Genomic DNA, 21756 nt, shown 5'->3' with positions numbered 1-21756 from the left:
GAAGTCTGAGAGGATTGATTATGCCTCCTGCTTTGTTCTTTTCCCTCAGGGTTGCTTTGGCAATTCTGGATCTTTTATGATTCCATATTAATTTTAGTAGCGTCATTTGTTCTAGTTCTTTGAAAAATACCATGGGCATTTTGTTGGGAGTTTTTAAATGTATTTTCCAGTGGCCCCCAATAAGGGAGAACTCCTAAATGGAGATGCTGGGAATTGAACCTGGGGCCTCGTGTATGCTAATTACGTGCTCTACCACTGAGCTACACCCCTGCTGCCATCATTTGTGCTAGTTCTTTGAAAAATATCACTGCTATTTTGTTGGGAATTTTTAAATAACAGATCCTACACATGTAATTGATCTCTTCATATTTTCTATTTCTTCCTTTTCTTCCTGGTTCAGTCTCAGAAGGTTGTACCTTTCTAAGAATTTATTCATTTCTTCCTTTTCTAATCCTTCTAAATGTAAGGGTAGATTGTTGGCCATTTTTATTGCTTGGTTTTCTACACATGGATCACTATACACTTCCCTCTACTAACAGCTTTCCTTATAGCCCGTAGATTATGAATTCTCAATTGTGTTTTTGTTTTCCTTTGTCTCTAGTTATTTTTTTATTCCCTCGATGATCTCTTCGTTGTTTAGTGCATGTTGTTTAGACTCCACATGGGGTTTTTTTAAATAGTTGTTTTCTTGTGTGTGTATGCTAAGTTGTTTAAGTTGTGTCCAACTCTTTGTGACCCTATGAACTCTAGCCTGTTCTTAAAGACTTTTTACATTTTCAAGGCCCTCAGAGGCTAATGGCACTAGTTATTTTACATTTCTAAATTAATTTTCAAAAGATTAATCAATAGTACAGTTTTTGCACTTATTAGAACTTAGGTCATTTTTTTGACATTTTAATTATTTTTAATTTAAATAATTGCTTTACAATATTGTGTTGGTTTCTGCCATAAATCAACATGAATCAGCCATAGATGTACATATGTCTTCTCTCTCTTGAATCTCCATCTCACCCCTCTAGGTTATCACAGCGTGCCAGTTTGAGCTCCCTGAGTCATACAGCAAATTCCCACGGGCTATTTATTTTCCGTATGATAATGTATATGTTTCCCTGCTACTCTCTCTATTTGTCCCACCCTCTCCTTCCCTGCTCTGTGTCAACAAATCTGTTCTATATGTCTACGTCTCCGCTGCTTTGCAAATATGTTCATCAGTACTATCTTTCTAAATTCCATATATATGTATTAGTATACAAAATTTTCCTCTTTCTGACTTACTTAACTTTGTATAAGAGGCTCTAGGTTCATCTACCTCATTAAAACTGACTCAAATGCATTCCTTTTTATGGCTGAGTAGTATTTCTCTGTATTTATATAATACAACTTCTTTATTGGTTCATCTGTTGATGGGCATCTGGGTTGCTTTCATGACCTAGCTATTGTAAATAGTGCTGCAATGAACAGTGGGGTACATGTGTCTTTTTCAATTATGATTTTCTCAGGGTATATGCCCTGTAGTAGGATTGTTGGGTCAGGTGGTGGTTTTATTCCTAGTTTTTAAGGAATCTCCATACTGTCATGTCTAGCAGCTGCATCAGTTTTCACTCCCACCAACAATGCAAGAGGGTTCTCTTTTCTCCATACTCTTTCCAGCATTTATTGTTTGTAGATTTTTTGATGATGGCCATTTTGACCAGTGTGAGGTGATGCCTCATTGTAGTTTTCATTTGCATTTCTCTAATAATGAGAGATGTTGAGAATTATTTCATGTCTTTATTAGCCATCTGTATGTCTTCTTTGGAAAAATGTCTGTATAGGTCTTCTGCCCACTTTTTAATTGGTTTTCTTGTTTTTCTGGTATTGAATTGCATGAGCTGTTTGTATATTTTGAAAACTAATCCTCTGTCAGTTGTTTCATTTGCAATTATTTTCTCCCATTTTGAGGGTTTTTTTTTTCACTTTGTTTAGTTTCTTTTTCTGTGCTGAAGCTTTTAAGGTTAATTCAGTTCCACTTGTTTATTTTTGTTGTCATTTTCATTACTCTAGGAGGTAGATCATAGAAGATCTTGCTATGATTTATGTCACAGAATATTCTACCTTAAAGAATGTCCTCCTTTAAGAGTTTCTAATAGGGTGGTCTTACATTTAAGTCTTTAATCCATTTTGATTTTGTCTTTGTGTATCTTACTAGGAAGTGTTCTGATATCATTCTTTTACACATGGCTGTCCAGTTTACCCAGCAACATGTATTGAAGAGATCTTACCTTATCCACTGTATATTCTTGCCTTCCTTGTCAAAGATAAGTTGTCTATAGGTGCATGGGTTTATCTCCTGGTGTTCTATCTTGTTCCACTGGTCTATATTTCTGTTTTTGTGCCAGTACCATGCTGTCTTGATGACTGTAACTTTGTAGTATAGTCTGAAATAAGGAAAGTTGATTCCTCCAGCTCCATTCTTCTTTCTTAAGATTCCTTTGGCTATTCAGGGTCTTTGTGTTTCCATGCAAATTGTGAAATATTTTCATCTAGTTCTGTGAAAAGTGCTGTTGGTAGTTTGATAGGGATTGCATTGAATCTGTAGATTGCATTGGGTAGTATTGTCATTTCCACAACATTTATTCTTCCAACCCAGGAACATGGAATATCTCTCCATCTGTTTATGTCATCTTTGATTTCTTTCATCGGTGTCTTGTAATTTTCTGTGTACAGCTCTTTTGCCTCATTAGGTAGGTTTATTACTAGGTATTTTATTGTTTTTGTTGCAGTGGTAAATGGGATTGATTCCTTAATTTCTATTTCTGGCTTTTCATTGTTTGTGTATAGGAATGCAAGTGATTTCTATGTATTGCTTTTGTATCCTGTGACTTTACTAAATTCACTGATTAGTTCTAGTAATTTTCTGGTAGTACCTTTGGGGTTTTCTATGTATAGTATCATGTCATCTGCAAACAGGGAGAGTTCTATATCTTCTTTTCCAATCTGGATTCCTTTTATTTCTTATTCTTCTCTGATTGCCTTAGTGAGGACTTCTAAAATTTTGTTATTAATAGTGGAGAGAGTGGCACCCTTTTCTTTTCCCTGATGTTAGAGAAAATGGTTTCAGTTTTTCACCATTGGGAATAATGTTTGCTGTGGGTTTATCATATATAACCTTTATTATGTTGAGGTAGATTCCTTATATGCCCATTTTTGAAGAGATTTTAATCATAAATGAGTGCTGAAATTTCTTGAAAACTTTTTCTGTGTCTATTGGGATAGTACTATGGCTTTTATCTTTCAGTTTATTAATATGGTGTATAACATTGATTGATCTGTGTTTGAAGAATCCTTGAATCCCTGGGATAAACCTGACTTAATCATAGTGTAAGGTCTTTTTAATGTGTTGTTGAATTCTGTTTGCTAGAATTTTGTTGAGCTCTTTTGCATCTATGTTAATCAGTGATATTGGCCTGTAATTTTATTTTTATGTGATGTCTCTGTCTGATTTTGGTATTAGGGTGATGGTGGCCTTGTAGAATGAGTTTGGAAGTGTGCCTTCCTCTGGAATTTTTTGGAAGGGTTTCAGAACAGTAGGTGATAGCGCTTCTTTAATGTTTGATAGAAATCACCTGTGAAGCCATCTGGCCCTGGGCTTTTGTTTTGGGGAAGATTTATTTATCACAGTTTCAATTTCAGTGCTTGTGATTGGCTTATTCATAGTTTCTATTTCTTCCCTGTTCAGTCTTGGAAAGTTGAACTTTTCTAAGAATCTTTTCATTTCTTCCAGGTTGTCCATGTTATTGGCATATATTGGCTTGTAATAATTTCTTATGATCATTTGTATGACTGTGTTGTCTCCTGTAACATCTTTTTTGTCTCTAATTTTGTTAACTTCATTGTTCTCCCCTTTTATTTGATGAGTCTAGCTAATGGTTTTTCATTTTATTCTAAGAAGCAGTTGCTTTTGATTTTGATTCCTGGGTCCTTACTGCCAAATTCAGACTTATATTGAAGAAAGTAGGGATAACCACTAGACCATTCTGGTATGACCTAAATCAGATTCATTGCAATTATACAGTGGAAGTGACAAATAGATTCAAGAGATTAGATCTGATACAGAGTGCCTGAAGAACTATGGATGGAGGTTCATGACATCGTAACAGGAAGCAGAAATCAAGACCATCCCCAAGAAAAAGAAATGCAAGAAGGCAAAATGGTTGTCCGAGGAGGCCTTAGAAATAGCTGTGAAAATAAGAGACGCAAAAGGCAAAGGAGAAAAGGAAAAATACGCCCATTTGAATGCAGAGTTCCAAAGATTAGCAAGGAGAGATAAGAAGGCATTCCTCAGCGATCAATGCAAAGAAATAGAGGAAAACAATAGAATGGGAAAGACTAGAGATCTCTTCAAGAAAATTAGAGATACCAAGGGAACATTTCATGCAAAGATGGCCACAATAAAGGACAGAAATGGTATGGACCTAACAGAAGCAGAAGATATTAAGAAGAGGTGGCAAGAATACACAGAACAACTATACTAAAAAGATGACCATGACCCAAATAATCACATTGGTATGATCACTCATCTAGAGCCAGACATCCAGGAAAACGAAGTCAAGTGGGCAGCATCACTACAAACAAAGCTAGTGGAGATGATGGAATTTCCATTGAACTATTTCAAATCCTAAAAGATGATGCTGTGAAAGTGCTGCACTCAATATGCCAGCAAATCTGGAAAACTCGTCAGTGGCCACAGGACTGGAAAAGGTCAGGTTTCATTCCAGTCCCAAAGAAAGGAATGCCAAAGAGTGCTCAAACTACTGCACAATTGCACTCATCTCACAAGTTAACAGGAGAAGGCAATGGCAACCCACTCCAATACTCTTGCCTGGAAAATCCCATGGACCGAGGAGCCTGGTAGGTTGCAGTCCATGGGGTCACTGAGTTGGACATGACTGAGCGACTTCACTTTCACTTTTCACTTTCATGCATTGGAGAAGGAAATGGCAACCCACTCCAGTGTTCTTGCCTGAAGAATCCCAGGGACGGTGGAGCCACAGGGTCGCACAGAGTCGGATATGACTGACACAACTTAGCAGCAGTAGCAGCAGCACACGCTAGCAAAGTAATGCTCAAAATTCTCCAAGCCAGGCTTCAACAGTACGTGAACCATGAACTTCCAGATGTTAAAGCTGGATTTAGAAAAGACAGAGGAACCAGAGATCAAATTGCCAATATCCACTGGATCATTGAAAAAGCAAGAGAGTTCCAGAAAAATGTTTACTTCTGCTTTATTGACTATGCCAAAGCCTTTGACTGTGTGGATCACCACAAACTGGAAAATTCTGAAAGAGATGGGAATATCAGACCACCTGACCTGCATCTTGAGAAATCTGTATGCAGGTCAGGAAGCAACATTTAGAATTGGACGTGGAACAACAGACTGGTTCCAAATCGGAAAAGGAGTACATCAAGGCTGTATATGGTCACCCTACTTACTTAACTTACTTGCAGAGTACATCATGAGAAATATTGGACTGGATGAAGCACACACTGAAATCAAGATTGCCAGGAGAAATATCAGTAACCTCAGATATGCAGATAACACCACCCTTATGGCAGAAAGTGAACAACTAAAGAGTCTGTTGATGGAAGTGAAAGAGGAGGGTGAAAAAGTTATCTTTTTTAAGTCAATGTTCAGAAAACTAAAATCATGGCATTATGTTCCATCACTTCATGGCAAATAGATGGGGAAACAATGGAATCAGTGACAGACTTTATTTTGGGGGGGGCCAAAATCACTGCAGATGGTAACTACGACCATGAAAGTAAGACACTTGCTTCTTGGAAGAAAATTTATGACCAGCCTAGAGAGCATAGCAGAGACATTACTTTGCCAATGAACATCCATGTAGTCAAAGCTATGGTTTTTCCAGTAGTTATGTATGGATGTGAGAGTTGGATTATAAAGAAGGCTGAGCGCTGAAGAATTGATGCTTTTTAACTGTGGTGTTGGATGGAGACCAGCCAGTCCATCCTAAAGGAAATCAGTCCTGAATATTCATTGGAAGAACTGATGCTGAAGCTGAAACTCCAGTACTTTGGCCACCTGATGTGAGAAATGACTCCTTTGAAAACACCCTGATAGTGGGGAAGATTGAGGCAGGAGGAGAAGGGGACGACAGAGAATGAGATGGTTGGGCGACATCACCAGCTCAGTGGACATGAGTTTGAGTAAACTCCTGGAGTTTATGATGGACACGGAGGCCTGGTGTACTGCAGTCCATGGGGTCACAAAGAGTCGGACATGACTGACTAACAAAACTGAAATGATAGATTTTGAGTCATCATGTTTTCATCGTAATTTGTTTCTAGGAAGTTTGTGATTTCCCTTTTTAAATTTCTTCAGTAGCCTGTTCACTGTTTAGAAACGTATTGCTTAACCTCTTATGTCCTTTTTCTTACAGTGTTTTTTTGTTTGTTTGTTTTTTCCTGTACTATTCTGTCTCATAGCATTGTGTTCTGAAAAGATACTTGATATAATTTTAATTTTCTTAAATTTGCTGATGCTTGATATGTGATGCAAGATGTGATCTATCCTGGAGAATGTTCCAGGTTTACTTGAAAAGAGTATATTCTTTTCGTTTGAATGGAATGTCCTAAAGAAATCAGTAAGTCCATCTGGTCTGATGTGTCATTTAAAGCTTGTGTTCCTTTGTTACTTTTCTGTTTTGATGATCTCTCAAATGGTTTAAGTGGCTTGTTAAAGTCCCACTATGATACTAGGCTATTATTGTGTTACTGTCAGTCTCCCCTTTTATGTCTATTAGTGTTTTCCTTATGTATTGAGGAGTGTATGCTCCTGTGTTGGGTGCATAAATATTTGCAGTTGTTACATCTTCTTGGATTGATATCTTGATCATTATGAAGTGTCCTTCCTTATCTCTTATAATATTCTTTATTTTAAAGTCTCTTGTTTCTGATATGAGAATTGCCACTTCAATTTTCTTTTCATTTCCATTTACATGGACTATCTGTTTCCATCCTCTCTCTTTCAGTCTGTATGTGTCTCTAGGTCTGAAATGGGTCTCTTGTAGACAACACATATATATATATGGATCTTTTTTTATATCCACTCAGCCAGTCTGTATCTTTTGGTTCCATTCAGCTAGTCTGTGTCTTTTGGTTTGAACATTTAATCCATTTATGTTTAAAGTAATTACTGATACATATGTTTCTCTTGGCTGTTCCTTAATTGACTTTGTTTTGTTTTTGCATATCTTTTCCTTCTTCTGTGTTTCCTACCTATAGAAGTCCCTTTCACATTTCTTGTAAAGCTGATTGGTGGTGCTAATTTCTCTTAACCCTTACTTGTCTGTAAAACTTTTGGTGTTTCCATGAATTTTTAATTAGATATTTGCTGGGTAATTTTGCTTGTTGATTTTTCCCTTTCAGTACTTTAAGCCCCATGAGGGGCTTCCCTCATGGCTCAGCTGGTGAAGAAAACACCTGCAATGCAGGAAACCTGGTTTAGATCTATGGGTTGGCAAGATCCCCGGGAGAAGGGAATGGCTACCCACTCCTATATTCTGGCCTGGAGAATACCATGGACTGTATAGTCCATGGGGTCACAAAGACTCGGACAGGACTGAGTGACTTTCACTTTCACTTTAAATATATCCTGCCATTTCCTTCTGGCCTCCAGAATTTCTGCTGAAAGATCAGCTGTTAATCTTATGGGGTTTCCCTTGCATGTTGCTTGTTGCTTTTCCCCTCCTGCCTTTAATATTATTTCTTTGTGTTTAGTCTTTGTTAGTTTGATTAGTATGTGTCTCAACATGTTTTTTCTTGTGTCTATTCTGTATGGGACTCTGTGTTTCTTGGACTTGATTGACCATTTTTTCCTTTCTTATGTTAGGAAAGTTTGTGAATATAATCTCCAGAAATTTTTTTCTGATTCTTTCCTTTCCTCTTCTTCTTCTGAGACCTCTATAATTCGAATGTTGGTCCATTTAATATTGTCACAGAGGTCTCTGAAACTATCCTCAATTTTTTTGATTCTTTCATTCTTTTACCTTTATTCTTCTGTTCAGCAGAGTTACTTCCACAATTGTCTTCCAGCTCACTTATCCATTCTTATGTCTCAGTTATTCTGCTGTTGATCCTTCTAGAGTAGTTTTTATTTCTGTAATTTTATAGTCTCTCTCTATTTGTTTATTCTTTATTTCTTCTAAGTCCTTGTTTAAGTGTGTTAATTGTTTTTTTTTGCATTTTCTCCATTCTGTTTTCAGAGTTTTGGAACATCTTTACTATCATCACTCTGGATTGTTTTTCAGGTAGTTTGCCTGTTTTCTCTTTGTTTATTTGGACTTGTGAGTTTTTACCATGTTCCTTCAATTTTCTCTGTCTTTTCATTTTTATTTCTAACATTGTCTGAGTTCTCCTTTTCTTAAGTTTTAGGGTCATATTTCTTTTTCTTTTGGGTCTCTGCCTTCAGTGGGTGAGGTTGGTCCAGTAGTTTGGGTAGATTTTGTGTTGGGACGGACTTGTGCTTGCATTCTGGTGGGAGGAGGTGCTTTTTTTTTCCCTCTCTCATGGGCAGGACTGTGTGAGGGGCTATGTTTTGGGGTTCTTATGGGAAGCCTGTCTGCTGATGATAGAGTTTGTGTTTTTGTCTTTCTTATTTGCATGTGGTATCCTGCTCTGTGTGCTTCCAGCATTTGGGTGATGCCAAGTCTTATCAGGTGGAGGCCTTCATAGGAGTTCTCACTTATTAATACTCCCTGGGGTCAGGAGTTCTCTGGCAGTCTAGTGTAGTGGACAGCACTCCCTCCAAAGGCTCAAACTTGATCTCTGGCCAGGGAACCAAAATTTCATAATCTGTTTGCTATGGCATTAAAGGGGATTCAAACAAACCACAAAAACAAGAAATAGAAGACAAACCCCAGACAAATGGTAAATACAAAATAAGACAAATAATAACAAAAACATAGGAACACACACACACACACACATGTACACACACACAAACCAAACCAAAACAACCCAAAGAAAAGAAAGTACAAGAGAGTGACCTGCCGAGCAAAGGAAACCAAAAATGTTATTGATCAATTAAAAATAAAACTAAAATGCAAACCAGAAAACAAAACAAAACCAGAGTGCCAACTGGGGAATAAAGCAAACAAAACAAATTAACAAATATGGTGAAATAAAGAATGAAAAGGAAGAAAAGAAAACAGTAGAAAAGCTGTGTTAAATAGAAGTGTATAAATATATATATATATATATATACACACATATATATCAAAGAATAACTACATCAAGAACAGTAAGAAAAGCAAACAAAAACAACAAGAACAAAAAATTTTAAAAGAATAAAGTCCACAGAAATGCAGAAAGTCACATAGCCGTAGAAGTATATAAAGGAAATAAAATGTGTGATTAGTTTTAAAAAACTTGAATAGAATTAATAGTAAAAATAAAGTCAATAGCCACAGCAAAAGAGAAGAAAAAAGAAAAAAAAATCCAGAACAACTATAGAACAAATCAAAATATAAAAATAATAATAAATATTTTTCACAGCTGACTGTCATTTCCCTCACTGTGCATCACAGTTCACCTCCTCATCCCTATAGTGTCCTCTGATAATGGGCTGGTCTCTAGGCCTGCTGTGGGGGCAGCTCAGACTCTAATCTGGACCTACCACTGTGTGTTATTGCCTCCAGTCTCCACAGCTGCCAGAGCTAATGGTTTTCTTTTGTGGGAACTCACATTGTCCTAGTTGATTGTGTGGATTTCATCTGTAGCTTGTACAGCTGGTGGGAAGGTTTTTGATCCTCTTCGTTAGCCACACTGCCCCCGGAGTTCAATGTGGTTTTACCTCTACCTCTGCATGTGAGTCGTTCACAGGAGCTTGTTCCTGAGGCTGACCTGGAGGAGTTACTTGCCCAATGAGGACCAGATGTGGAGGTGGTACAGCACTTGGATCACAGGGACCCTGTTGGCACCAAGTATGCAGGAACGCTGGCAGCCCGAGGTTCACCAGCTGCGGCAATATTAGAGTCTTTTTCTAGTCTCTGGCAGCTGACATTCCAAGGGCCTCCCTGATTGGTCCTTCTCTGTTGCTTAGTGCAGCAGGCTCTCAAGGGTCTCCCGGTTGGGATCTTTATTGGTCAGCTTGTCAAGTACTTAAAGGGCCACCGTCTCTGGGGTCTTTGTTAGTCAGCTGCCAGCACTGGCATGTGAGGGGAGAGAGGCTACATTGATGACTCCACCGTCTGCACATTACTTAGCAGTATCACTTTGCCTCCATGGCTGCCCAGCTTTCCTCCAAAGGCATTCCCCACTACAATCTCCTTCTTACTTCCCCTCAGGCTTTCTCACCACAATCACAGCAGCCCTTGCCCTGGGATTGGTTTCCAGTCCCTACACCCCAGTTCCCCGCTACCATGTGTTCCAGGGGACTTGGGTCCCTGTCCAGGGAATGTAGTGTTGCAGCAAGGATTTCTGTGTGGTTCTCACTCCATTCAGAGTGTCACAGATCAGCTGTTGCACTCTCCCACAGCCTCAAATGCTTCTCTGTCCCAAACAATTGCTCCGATGTGTGGATCTGACCCCTGCTTCAATTCCTTCACCCAGTGGGTACAGGTCTAGTCCTGCTCACTCTCCTCTTTTTCCCTTCCTTCCTTCATCCTGCTGAGATTTGTGTGGATTTGTGTATTCCTTTCTAGTGGTCAGGGACTCCTGCCTGCTCTCAGCTGGTGTTGTGTGAGATCTTCTGCATCTGAAGGTATGTTCTTGATGCATCTGTGGAGAAAGATGTACTCTACATCCACCTACTCCTCTGCCACCTTTCTGGAATTTCCAGCTTTCTTTTGTTCCCAACTGGATAAAATACTTTTTTTTATCCCTTCACATTAAGTTTTTGTCAGTGTTTACATCTGAAGTGAGTCTCTTAGAGTCAGCATATAGATGGATCTTGTTTTTTAATTGTTCAGTCCCTTGCTATGTCTTTTGATTGCAACATTTACATTTTAAATAATTATCAGTAGGTGCTCACTGCTATCTTGTCCATTTTTTTCTGGTTATTTTTGTCCTTTTATCTTCATTTTCTGCTGTCTTCCCTTGTGATTTGATGACTATAATTAGTGTTATGTTTGGATTCCTTTCTCTTTCTATCTATGTCTCTCCTGTGTGTATGTGTGTGTGTCATTTATTACACATTTTTGCTTTCTTACCATGATATTTATGTTTCACATATATATGATTGTTGTCAGTTGATTATCTCTTAAGTTTGAACTCATCTAAAAACCCTGCATTTTTACTCCTCTTACCTTTAATGTTTTTAAGCATCATATTTTGCATGTGTTTTGTGTGTATTTCTTAGTTTATGTGTGTATTTTACCATTTTTGTCTTCTAAGCTTCCTTGTAGTTTTATAAGTGATTGATCTTTACATTTTCCTTTACTGGTGAGATTTTATCTTCTGTGATCATTATATTTCTAGTTTGGATCTTATCTTTTCTACTTAGAGAAATCCCTTTAGCATTTCTTGGAGAGTTGTTAGTCTAGTGGTACTAAACTCTCTTAGTCCTTGCTTCTATGTAAAACATTCTTTCCAGTTCAGATCTGAAGATAGCCTTGCTGGGTATAGTAGTCTTGGTTGTATTTTTTGTCCTTTCATCACTTTAAATATATTATGTCACTCCTGGTTTGCAGGGTCTGCTGAAAAGTCAACTGAAAGTCTTATGTGAATTCCCTTGTATATAACTAGTTGCTTTTCTCTTGCCACTTTTAAGATTCTCCATCTATAATTTTTCTCATTTTAGTTATTGTGAGGTTTGGTGAAAATGTCTCTTGGTTCACCTTGTTTTGGACTCTGTTGCTTCCTGGTCCTAGGTGTCCATTTACATTTCCAGGGAGGGGACATTCTCAGCTATTATTTTTCAAATAAATTCTCTGTGCCTTTCTCTCTTCTCATTCCGGGACCCATATGATGCATATATTATTACTCTTGGTATTGTTCCAAAAAGTTATCCTCATTTCTTAAATTCCTTTTTTTTTCTGTTCAGCTTAGGTGGTTTCCATTATTCTATCTTTCAGTTCACTTATCTGTTTCTCTGTATCATGTGATGTACTCTTGGTTCCTTCTAGTTTATTTTTCCAGTTATTGTATTCTTCAGTTCAATTTGGTTCTTCTTTATATTTTGTAACTCTTTGTTAGACTTCTTGTCATGTTCATCCATTATTCTCCCATGTTCATTGAGCATTTTTATGATCATTACCTTGAATTCTTTGTTGGATAGATTGCTCTCCTCTACTCTGTTTAGTTCTTCTGAGTTTTATCTTGTTCTTTGGTTTGGAGCATATTCCTTTGTCTCCTCATTTTGCCCAGTTCTCTGTATTTTTTGTATTTGTTAAGTAGGTCAGTTATGTTTGATCATCTTCACAAAATGGAATTACATAGCAGATAGCCTATGGTGCCAATCAGCATACTCCATTCCATTCACCAGTGCTATATATCCTACACATGACCCGTATGTGTGCTGTGTGGGCTCTTCTCTTATTATAAAAACCACCTACTCTGGGCATACTGGTGACCAGGCTGGCTTCCAGTCCAGTTGGCTGCCAGGCCCTGTGTCATGTGGTTGTTGCTGGCCCACTGTTGAGCAGAGCTCAGTCCTGGCATGACTAGCTGTTCAGCTCAGTGGTCCTGGAGCTGGTGCTGGCTTGCTAGTGGGTGGTACCAGGGACCAGAGTGGCTGTCTGCAGGACCTGGGGAAACCTAGGACTGGAATCCCACCACTGGTGGGCAGGGTCATATCTCAGGGCAGCTTGATGCATAGGGCAGCCTATTGGGCTTTTATTTTTATCTTTGTTTCATTATATGTAACAAGTCTTCTTCTTTTCTCAGCTTTTAAAGTTTACTCTGTCTTGGGTTTTGAGCAATTTGGTTTGATGTTCCTTGATGTAATTTTCTTTATTTCTTGTACTTGGGGTTCATTTAGCTTCTTAGATCTGTGGGTTCATAGTTTCCATAAAATTTGGTAATTTTATTGGCATTATTTCTTCAAACACTCTTTTCTTCCCTCTTACTTTCTGAGACTCCAATTGTGTTTGTGTACTTTTTCAGTTGAAGTTGTCCCATAGCTCACTGATGCTCTGCTCTTTTTGCTTTTTTGTTTTATACTTTTTTATAGTGTCTATTGCTGTGTCTTTACCAATCTTTTTACCTGCCATAATAAATTTGCTTTTAATCTTATTTGGTCCATTTTTTTGGTTTCACATTTTAGTTTCATTTGTTTTATATCTTCTATGTCTCTCTACTTAATTTCTGAACATATATGTCAGCTGTGGGTCAATTTTGACTGATTTTTTTTCATTATGCATTCTATTTTCCTTCTCTTATATGCCTTATAATTTTGGGTAAGAAGCATAACATAGTGAATTTTACCTTGGTGAGTGCTAAATGCTTTTGAATTACTAATCTTTAACTGTTTTCTGGACCACAGTTAAATTAGGGGAAATGATGTGTTACTTCTGGGTTTTCCTTTTAAGATATTTTAGGCAGGACTAGAGCAGTGTTTAACCTAGGAAGAGTCACCACTACTCAAGCAGGTTTCTTTCAGTTTCTCTAACAAATACTTCATGAATTTGAGGTTTTTCAGTCTGACTGGTGGGAATAGGCACTATAGCTCACCTTACATGGACTCCCTTTTCCCTCTAATCCTTGCATATGCTTCTCCCCATGACTTCTGTTTTGTTTGGTTGTTGTTGTTGTTTTTAACCACATATGGTTTGCAGTGAAAACACTTGAAAGAGACCCCCACAAGGGTTCTCTCTCTGCCCCTGATTCCCAATTCTGTCTCTTTAACACAGGGAATCTGCCAGGCTCTACCTGAGTTTTCCTTACCTACCTGACATCCTGAAAACTCTTTTCATGGTTCTAAGCTTGAGCAGTCATAGGGCTTACTTGATTTGTTTCCCATCTTTTAGGGATTACTTTTCTTCATTGACTAATATCTGATCTCTTGAAAACTGTTGTTTCTTACATTTTATGGGGTTTTTTTGGAGGTGCTGAGTTTCAGGCGGGGGTTGGGGGTGAATTCAGTTCCTAGTTTTACATCTTCAGAAGTCCTTAGAACTTTAATCATTTTTATGATTTTCATTTATGTCTGTTTTATTTATATAATTCACTGTTGTATTCTTTTTAATATTATTTTAAATTTATTTCTGTTCATACATTCTTTTTCCAATAGTTTTTTGATTGGTTGTTCTACTCCTTTACATAGTTTCAATCATTTACACTATTCTTCAAATTCTGGTATTACTACATAGTCTTTAGTTTCTCATTGCTTCTGCTATTGATAGTAACTTAGCAAATGCTTTTGTTTCTATTTTAGAAGATGTTTGTTAAGGAGACTTGAATTCTCCTTTCTATGATAGATGCTTATGGAGATTGTTTAATTTTAAATGTTTATCTTTTAATAGATTTAAAATTCTATTTTACTATGAGATTATATTACAGAAGTTTATATTACAGCGTAGAGAAAATAAGCATATTCACATTTACTTTGATGAAAAACTTATGTTATTTTGACTACTGCTATGTTAACAGTAAGCTGCTAACCTTGTATTTATGTTTTGCTTTCTTTATTATTTTATACAGAAAACCATCAGTTACTGAGTATATTATCAACATGAGACTCTCCCTTCTATGAATTTGTGTCTGTATACAGAGAACCTTGTACTTTCGGGCCCAGATTGCCAGCAAAGACCAATGGTTCCTTTATCCTCTTGATTGTCTAGTGAAGTCCAGTATAGCTCCTGCTGCTTTACATTTTCCTTCTCCCTTACTGATCACATTCCACTTCCACTAAATTGATATTTCTTGATTTTAGAATGATAAATAAGTATATGCTATGTTTTTAAAAGTATGTTTCAACATTCTCATTTAACAGTTAACTGTGCAGTTATATGGAAATTTTTCCCTTAATGACAGGTCAAATTAAACAGATTCCAAAACTGTCAATATTTTCATGTTTTGAGGAAATGGGAAGTTATGTATTTTACTAAAACATTTAATGATATGTAGTATGTGGTTTCTTGTATGTATGTATTTATATATATATTTTTTTCCATTTTAATTTAGGATTTGCTTTCTCATATGCTACATATGGACCCACAGCAGCGGTACACTACAGAGCAAGTATTGAAACACTCGTGGATAACCCACAGAGATCAGTTGCCAGATGATCAACCAAATAGAAATAGGACATCACATGTTGTTAAGGTAAAACCAACGTACTTTTAAGCATCTTCTAAATGCTATGCCTTGCATGCCATTCAATGATGACACATATAATTATTTTATAGTCTTTATTTTTTAACGTATATATATAGATTCTTTTGGCTTGCTTTTTAAAATAACAGCCTTCTTTACGTACAGCCTTACTGATGATACATAAAATTTTCTTGATTATATTTGGTTTGCTTTAAGACACACTGGGGCTTGGTACAGACTAAATTCAGGTTTCATATGGGAAAAAAAAGATGTCTGTTGGTTCCTAAATTAATAGCCATTGGTGCAAGTTTCCATACTTCTAGACAGTGAGCCTAGATTTTGAAGCTTGGTGGTTTATTCATTTATCTGTTAATGGATACTAAGGTGTGTTTTCATATCTTAGCCATTTTGAATATTGTTAGAATGATCATGGGAGTGCAAATTTATCTGAGAATAAAGAAATTTTGGGTGGGGGCGTGTATGTATGGAATATGTTATATATAATGGAATATTGTTCAACTTTTTAAAAGGAGATCTTTGTCATTTGCCACAACAGAGATGAACCCAAAGACATTATGCTAAGTGGAATACTGTAGACCCGGAAAGAAAAAAAAATACATCATCTCTCTTATATGTGGAATCTAATAAAAAAAAAACAAGTATGTGAAAGCAGAGAGTAGAACAGTGGTTACCAGTAGACAGGGAGAAGTTCAAAATGGGGAGATATTGGTCAAGGTATACAAAGTTACAGTTATGTAGCATGAGTAAGGCTAGAGGTCTAGTGTGAAACCTGATGTTAAGTACAGGTAATAAATAAACTATACTGAATGCTGGAAATTTGCTAAGAGTAGTTTCCAGGTACACTTATCACACACAAAAATGGTAACTATGTGAAGAGGACATATATTAAATTAGCTTGACTGTAGTAGTCATTTTACTGTGTATATCAAGGTAACATGTTGTATGCCTTAAATATATACAATTCCTATGAAAAATAAATTTTAAAAGATATTTAAAAACAAATTTTATGAGTTTTGAAAGACTGAAAAAATAACACATTTTAGTGTTTTAAAAATTTGTAAGAAGCATATTTATTGAAATAAAAATATATAAGTAGTCAGATGTTAATCAAAGGAGCATCAATGTAAGTATTGTGGATTCTCAATTACTTTCCTGAGGGAAAAAGTTCTATTCTAGTTAAATTTTTCATGATACAATGTGGAAGTTTTCTTACCTTCAGAGATTATTATTCAATTTGTAATATTTCTCATTATTTTAGGGAACTGTGGTCGCCACATATTCTGCCCTGACTCACAAGACTTTTCAACCAGTCCTAGAGCCTGTTGCTGCTTCAAGCTTAGCTCAGCGACGAAGCATGAAAAAGCGAACATCAACCGGCCTTTGAAAGTTTTAGGGTTCCTCAGCCAAACTGGATGAAGAAAAGATTAAATGTGTGGCTTTTTGTCTAATCGTATATCAAAGGCATTGTTTTCTACTACATTACTTGAATATTCTGATTAAGCTTCCTTTTTTTAAGGGGGAGTGAGATAAAAAAAAACATATATAGGTCCACAATCTTCATACTATGTTGCTTTTCAGTGTTGTCCAAGTATTTATTTAAGTATATAATTTGTGTCTACAAAGTCCTACCAACTTCTCTACATACTAACTTCTACAGTTTCTTTCAGATTTCTGGTTATGTAAAATAATGTTTTGGGGAATCATTACCAACAGTCAAGATGCAAGTATAATAGTATAATGCCAAACAATGTCAGTATTTTTTAACATTAGGTCCTGAAAAGTTAGACATCTATTTTTTTTTTTTTAAGGAAAGCAAAAAAGAAATCACAGAAGCTTGTCATTATATGTAAACTCCATTCATTTGACTCTCTGTAGTTACTAAAATGTAAACATAGTAGTTTGGGGCCAGAGCAGAAATCATTTGTGCTCATATGTGAAATCCTAATATGGTTGATGCCAAAGTTTTTACAGAATTAAATCATAGATAATGTGTGCCGACAGACCTGTATATTGTCCATAAATGGCCTCATCTAGAAATAAAGGCTTCTGTTAATTTTACATCGAATGGAATTGTAGTACAAGTGAAGAAATTTTAGCCAAAGGTATTATATTGGTATTATAATCTACCTAAATAGGTCATAGTTAAGCCTTTGAAAATAAAGTATATGGTGTTGGCACTACCTTGATGTTATGTAAACTGACTTTGAAGTTAACCAATTGGATTTAATTGTCATCTGTCCTTTTAAAATGAACTACACTCTTTTTTTTTTTTTAACTTCCCTGTGCTTTGAATTACAGAGTAGCATATTTATCTTTAATCCTATGGTTATATAGTTGAAATATTACTGTAATGAACTTGTGAGCTTAGCACACATGATATAGTTATTATGCATTTCAGTAAACTTTAGATAATACTACATAATAGTTATACTTCAAGAAGATAAACTGTCTTTTTAAATAGGAAGTAATATTAATGATATGCATAAAATTTGAACACATTTTAAAATAATATTTATAATAAAAAGATCTGGCCAAATTGGTCCTATTATTAAATTTTATGATTCAGAACCACTGCGTAGTATGTATTGTTTTCTCTAAATGATTGAATTTGAAAGAATCTTTTTGTGTTGTTGGAGAAAATACCATTACTACTACTTTAAGTACCGTTACTACTACTGCTGCTGCTACAACTACTGACAGAAAGAACTCATGAATGTAAACTTGAGGATATTACACTTTTTTTAGTGAATATAAATTATCTACTTATCTGTGCTTGTTTTACTGTTTACTGTGTATTTTATTTTGTTTAGTTAAGAGAGGGGTGATTACTGAGCTCTGAAGTGTACAGTTTAGGCTAGAAGACTTGTAATTTCAGTATTTAATAAAAGAAACTATACATAATTCTCTTTATAATGTAAGTGATGTATATTCCCCACACAAAGGTCTGTTTCATTTGTGTGATATATAAAAGTATGTGTCCATATTCTGAGATGTCTTTTGCAATAGTTGAAAGACATTAAAGAACGTCTTAATATTACATGGACGATATTATTTAGAAAGACATTGAGATCATATCTTGTGGATTTCTTTGCCCCAGTTCAGCTTTTTCTTTCATTTTGCTTTATTACTAGAAGTACTTGTGTCATTATATTGACTTATTTTCCTCTTGTTTGTGCTGTAATGCCTTCTTATCAGAATTGGTATGACAAACTTAGAGATGTGATTTTGGTGTTTAACTTTTCAGAACAGAGATATCATTTCTATATATGCTTTTGTAGTAGTAGAATTAGAATAAGTAAAGTTGGAAAATGAAAATGATCACAAAATAACTTTGTCTTTACATAAGCAATAGCTTTTTTTTTTAAGTAGATGATCTTAATTTTTCAGTGAATTTGCTCAAAAAGATTGTGTCATACACTCCTTTCATGAAAAGAACATGGTCAGAAATAAGCAACAAACAGCATGATTCCTCATCACTCAGTGAAAGTTGAAATGGTATAAAAGATATAGATGCTAGTGGATTTTCCCAATAATTGTGAGTTTTCTTCTGGAAAATTCAAACATGGTGGCTTAACAACAGTAGTAGGAAGCGACCTTATTATAAGGGAAAGCTTCACATTACACCTTCATTCTGCAGAAGAACCCAAGTAGGGATGCATAATCGTGTCCTTTTTGGCTAGAACTCTAGAGCAACAAAAGCAGATGTGAATGGGACATTTTTCATGGGGTTTCTATAAATACTTAACCAATAAAAGTCCTTTCTTTGAGACTTTAAAATACTTCGATTTCTAATGGATTCATGAACAATTATTTTATATTGCTTTTCTTTCTAGTTGATGATTCTTGATAGTATTTAATAATAAAGTTGGAGATTTTATTGTTGTTCTCAAAGAGAGGATATTGTAATAATATTTTTTTCTCAATACCAGATTTGCCCAGGTAGACTGAACAATATGTTGTCCTAAACTACATATTATTATGAATAAACTCAGGAAACCATTTGTATAAAAATTAATATGTAGTGCTGGTATTGGTGATTTTGTGGGGAAAAATGCTTTTAGTTCTTTTATGAAAATCAAACTTTAGCCTATTTTCTTAGATCCATGAATACATAAACATTTGTTGTCATTTGTTGCCTTTGATAATTAGACATAGTAAAGCATTTTGATAGCATCTCTGGTTAGGTCAAAGGGATTTTATATGTATAGGCAACTGGAAACTTTAAGAACAGATGCTTGGTATTTATGATGCCTCCTCTTTACAACATCATGTTAAAATAGTACTTCCTGCAGAAACATTTATTCTAATTGAATTGTTTTCTTAACATAAGAGACCCTTTGTATATGAAGGAAAAGAACTACTTACCTTGGCTTTAATATCAACTAGACAACTTAGGCTTTAAACTAGGCAAAATATGTCCTTGACATTCTCTGCATTCTCTTTCTTCTGGCTTTCCAGCTTCCACATGCAATCTTACTTGAGTACCTCACAGAGAACTCCATGATTAAAGCTTATTCCAGAAGGATTCTGTGCTCTAAAAGGACCTCTCACCCTTTCCCTTCCCTGAATCAGTATTTGCATTCTCACAGAGTAGCTCTTTTCAGCTAGAAAAGTGAAAGGAAAATTATCTTATTAATTTATCTTTCTGGTGGCTAATAAATTATTGTCATTTTCAAGTAAGATGTCCATTAATCAAATGAGTTTCTTCTTGCTGTATGTTAAGGCAGTCTAAAAAGATGAGAATAATTTTAAAATCAATTATTATCAGGGAAGATCTTTTACAGCGAGAAATTTGCACAGTGTACCCCTAGTATCAGATTATCCTAAAACAGTGGTGTTTTTTTGTGTGTATATATGTTTCTTTTTTTTTCTTTTTTTTTTGCACAGCTCCTTCCTTACTACTTCTCAGTCTACATTTTCTCTTTAAAACTTCCAAGGTTTTTCATCAGAGTGAACTTCACAATGAACTTCTATGACAGAATGGTGTGGAGGAGACAGTTGTCGTTCAGCTTATATTTATCCATGTTCTTGCTACTCATATTACACAGTCCATATAACATATAAGTAGTCTCCCCGCAGACCCCAGTCCCTATTCCTATTTTATTGATAGTGAAGCAAGAGCACAGAAAGATTAAATGCAAATTATCAGTGCCAAGTCTCCAGATCCTTTGTATAGATTTCAGGACACAGAGAACCTATTTATCACAATGTTATTCCTCAACAAGAATGCAAACCATATTAAGTATAGATTGGTTAACTACAATTAAAATCTTTAGAACAATGTTTTTACATTCCAAAGCTTATTTGAGTATTTTTGGTATGTATCACAAAATGACTGAAAACTGAAGTTAACAAAACAATTCAATATTGTGTTAGTTCCCTTCCTATTCAAGGGTGTAGTGTCACTGATAGTGATTATTTTCAAATACATTATACTCATGGGTGCGTTGTTCCTGGTTTTAGTTGTAAAATAAAATCTTAACGAAATGATGAAGCTTGATCTAAAATTCAGTTTGATTCCAAATAGCTGAAGGTGTAGTAAGTCCAAAATTATAGTCATTAAGTTCTTAGAAGTATGAAGTAAAAGACAAAGGACAATAATTTTGCAATACAGAAATTCAAGATTGCTTAATTATATAATATTCCATCAGTTCAGTTCAGTCACTCAGTCACATCCAACCCTTTGTGACCCCATCGACTGCAACACGCCAGGTTTCCTTGTCCATCACCAGCTCCTGGAGCTTGCTCAAACTCCTGTCCATTGACTTGGTTATGCCATCCAACCATCTCATCTTCTGTCGTCCCCTTCTCTTCCTGCCTTCAATCTTTCCCAGCATCAGGGTCTATTCCTAGCATCAGAATCAGTTAGGTGCATTAGGCTCACACTAGGTGGCCAAAGTATTGGAACTTCACCTTCAGCATCAGTCCTTCCAATGAATATTCAGGATTGATTTCCTTGAAGATTGACTGGTTGAATCTCCTTGCAGTCCAAGGGACTCTCAAGAGTCTTCTCAAAAGTTCTTCTCACAGTTCAAAAGCATCAATTCTTCGGTGCTCAGATTTCTTTATGGTCCAACTCTTACATCCAGATATGACTACTGGAAAACCATAGCTTTGACTATATGGACCTTTATTGGCAAAGTAATGTCTCAGCTTCTTAATTTGCTGTCTAGTTTGGCCGTAGCTTTTCTTCCAAGGAGTAAGTGTCCTTTAATTTTGAGGCTACAGTCACCATCTGCAGTGATTGTGGAGCCCAAGAAAATAAAGTCTGTCACTGTTTCCATTGTTTCCCCATCTATTTGCCATGAAGTATAGGACAAGATGCCATGATCTTAAGTTTTTCGAATGTTGAGTTTTAAGCCAACTTATTCACTCTTCTGTTTCACTTTGATCAAGAGGCTCTTTAGTTCTCTTTGCTTTCTGTCATAAGGGTGGTGTCATCTGCATATCTGAGGTTACTGATATTTCTCCCGGCAATCT

General features: G+C 35.9%; 1 protein-coding gene across 7 annotated transcripts in view; it reads left to right on the top strand.

Moving 5' to 3' along the window:
* Positions 1 to 19369, top strand: part of RPS6KA6 (ribosomal protein S6 kinase A6) — a 167717-nt gene extending 148348 nt beyond the window's left edge. For 5 of the 7 annotated variants that reach the window (XM_065915253.1, XM_065915252.1, XM_065915254.1 and 2 more), the window contains 2 exons: positions 15124 to 15264; positions 16535 to 19369. In XM_065915253.1, the coding sequence (XP_065771325.1) occupies positions 15124 to 15264; positions 16535 to 16660 (267 nt within the window). In that variant the 3' untranslated portion in view covers positions 16661 to 19369. The remainder of the gene's footprint in view (positions 1 to 15123; positions 15265 to 16534) is intronic. The other 2 variants (XM_065915257.1, XM_065915256.1) reach the window with 1 other exon arrangement.
* The last annotated feature ends 2387 nt before the right edge of the window (positions 19370 to 21756 follow it).

The sequence above is a fragment of the Muntiacus reevesi genome, chromosome X (genome assembly GCF_963930625.1).
Source record: "Muntiacus reevesi chromosome X, mMunRee1.1, whole genome shotgun sequence".
NCBI classification, from domain to species: domain Eukaryota; kingdom Metazoa; phylum Chordata; class Mammalia; order Artiodactyla; family Cervidae; genus Muntiacus; species Muntiacus reevesi.
Note: the sequence above shows the minus strand (reverse complement) of the source record. Positions and strands in the feature narration are given on the sequence as shown.